Source organism: Otolemur garnettii, unplaced genomic scaffold (assembly GCF_000181295.1).
Source record: "Otolemur garnettii isolate 467f Iridium unplaced genomic scaffold, OtoGar3 scaffold00107, whole genome shotgun sequence".
NCBI lineage: Eukaryota > Metazoa > Chordata > Mammalia > Primates > Galagidae > Otolemur > Otolemur garnettii.
Genome location: NW_003852502.1, coordinates 7,242,303 through 7,242,851, shown reverse-complemented (window position 1 = coordinate 7,242,851; position 549 = coordinate 7,242,303). Strand labels below are relative to the sequence as shown.

The 549-nt window shown below is 43.4% G+C and overlaps 1 protein-coding gene across 1 annotated transcript in view; it reads right to left on the bottom strand.

The window, feature by feature from the left end:
• Positions 1-549, bottom strand: part of SLC17A5 (solute carrier family 17 member 5) — a 47,414-nt gene that overhangs the window by 1,718 nt on the left and 45,147 nt on the right. The window contains exon 10 of the mRNA XM_023517278.1: positions 284-374. Coding sequence (XP_023373046.1) covers positions 284-374 — 91 coding nt within the window. The remainder of the gene's footprint in view (positions 1-283; positions 375-549) is intronic.

Genomic DNA, 549 nt, shown 5'->3' with positions numbered 1-549 from the left:
GGGGCAAGAGGATCTCTTGAGCCCAAGAGTTTTAGGATGCTGTGAGCTATTATGCCAGGGCACGCTACCCCAGGCAACATAGTGAGACTCTGTCTTAACCCGCCCCCCCCACTGAAAAATGAAAATATACTTTCCCACCCCAAATTTAGCAACATTTTGTTGCTAAATAGAATTTCATAAGACAAAATATTCAGAACTTTACCCTTGATTAAATACTTGTATATCAATTTTGACATGGATATATACCTCCAAAACCTTTTCAGTTTGAAAGCAGATTACTTACGTTGGGGGTCAGACTTTTAGCAATGACAGGCCCGATCATTCCTGGAATGGTGGCGAAGGTGTTGGTGATCCCCAGGAGGATGCCGGCGTACCTGCAGGGACATGTTCACAGAGGTTTGTTACTGTGCCACCCATGGGACTCTACTCCCAGGGTGTGTTCTTAGGAAATTTCATGTCTAAATGAAATGTCTCACGGGAACAAGATTTTATGGAACAAGATTTTATGTTCAGCAGGTGAAAAACGTGCATCTCAGCAGTTAGCCTTTT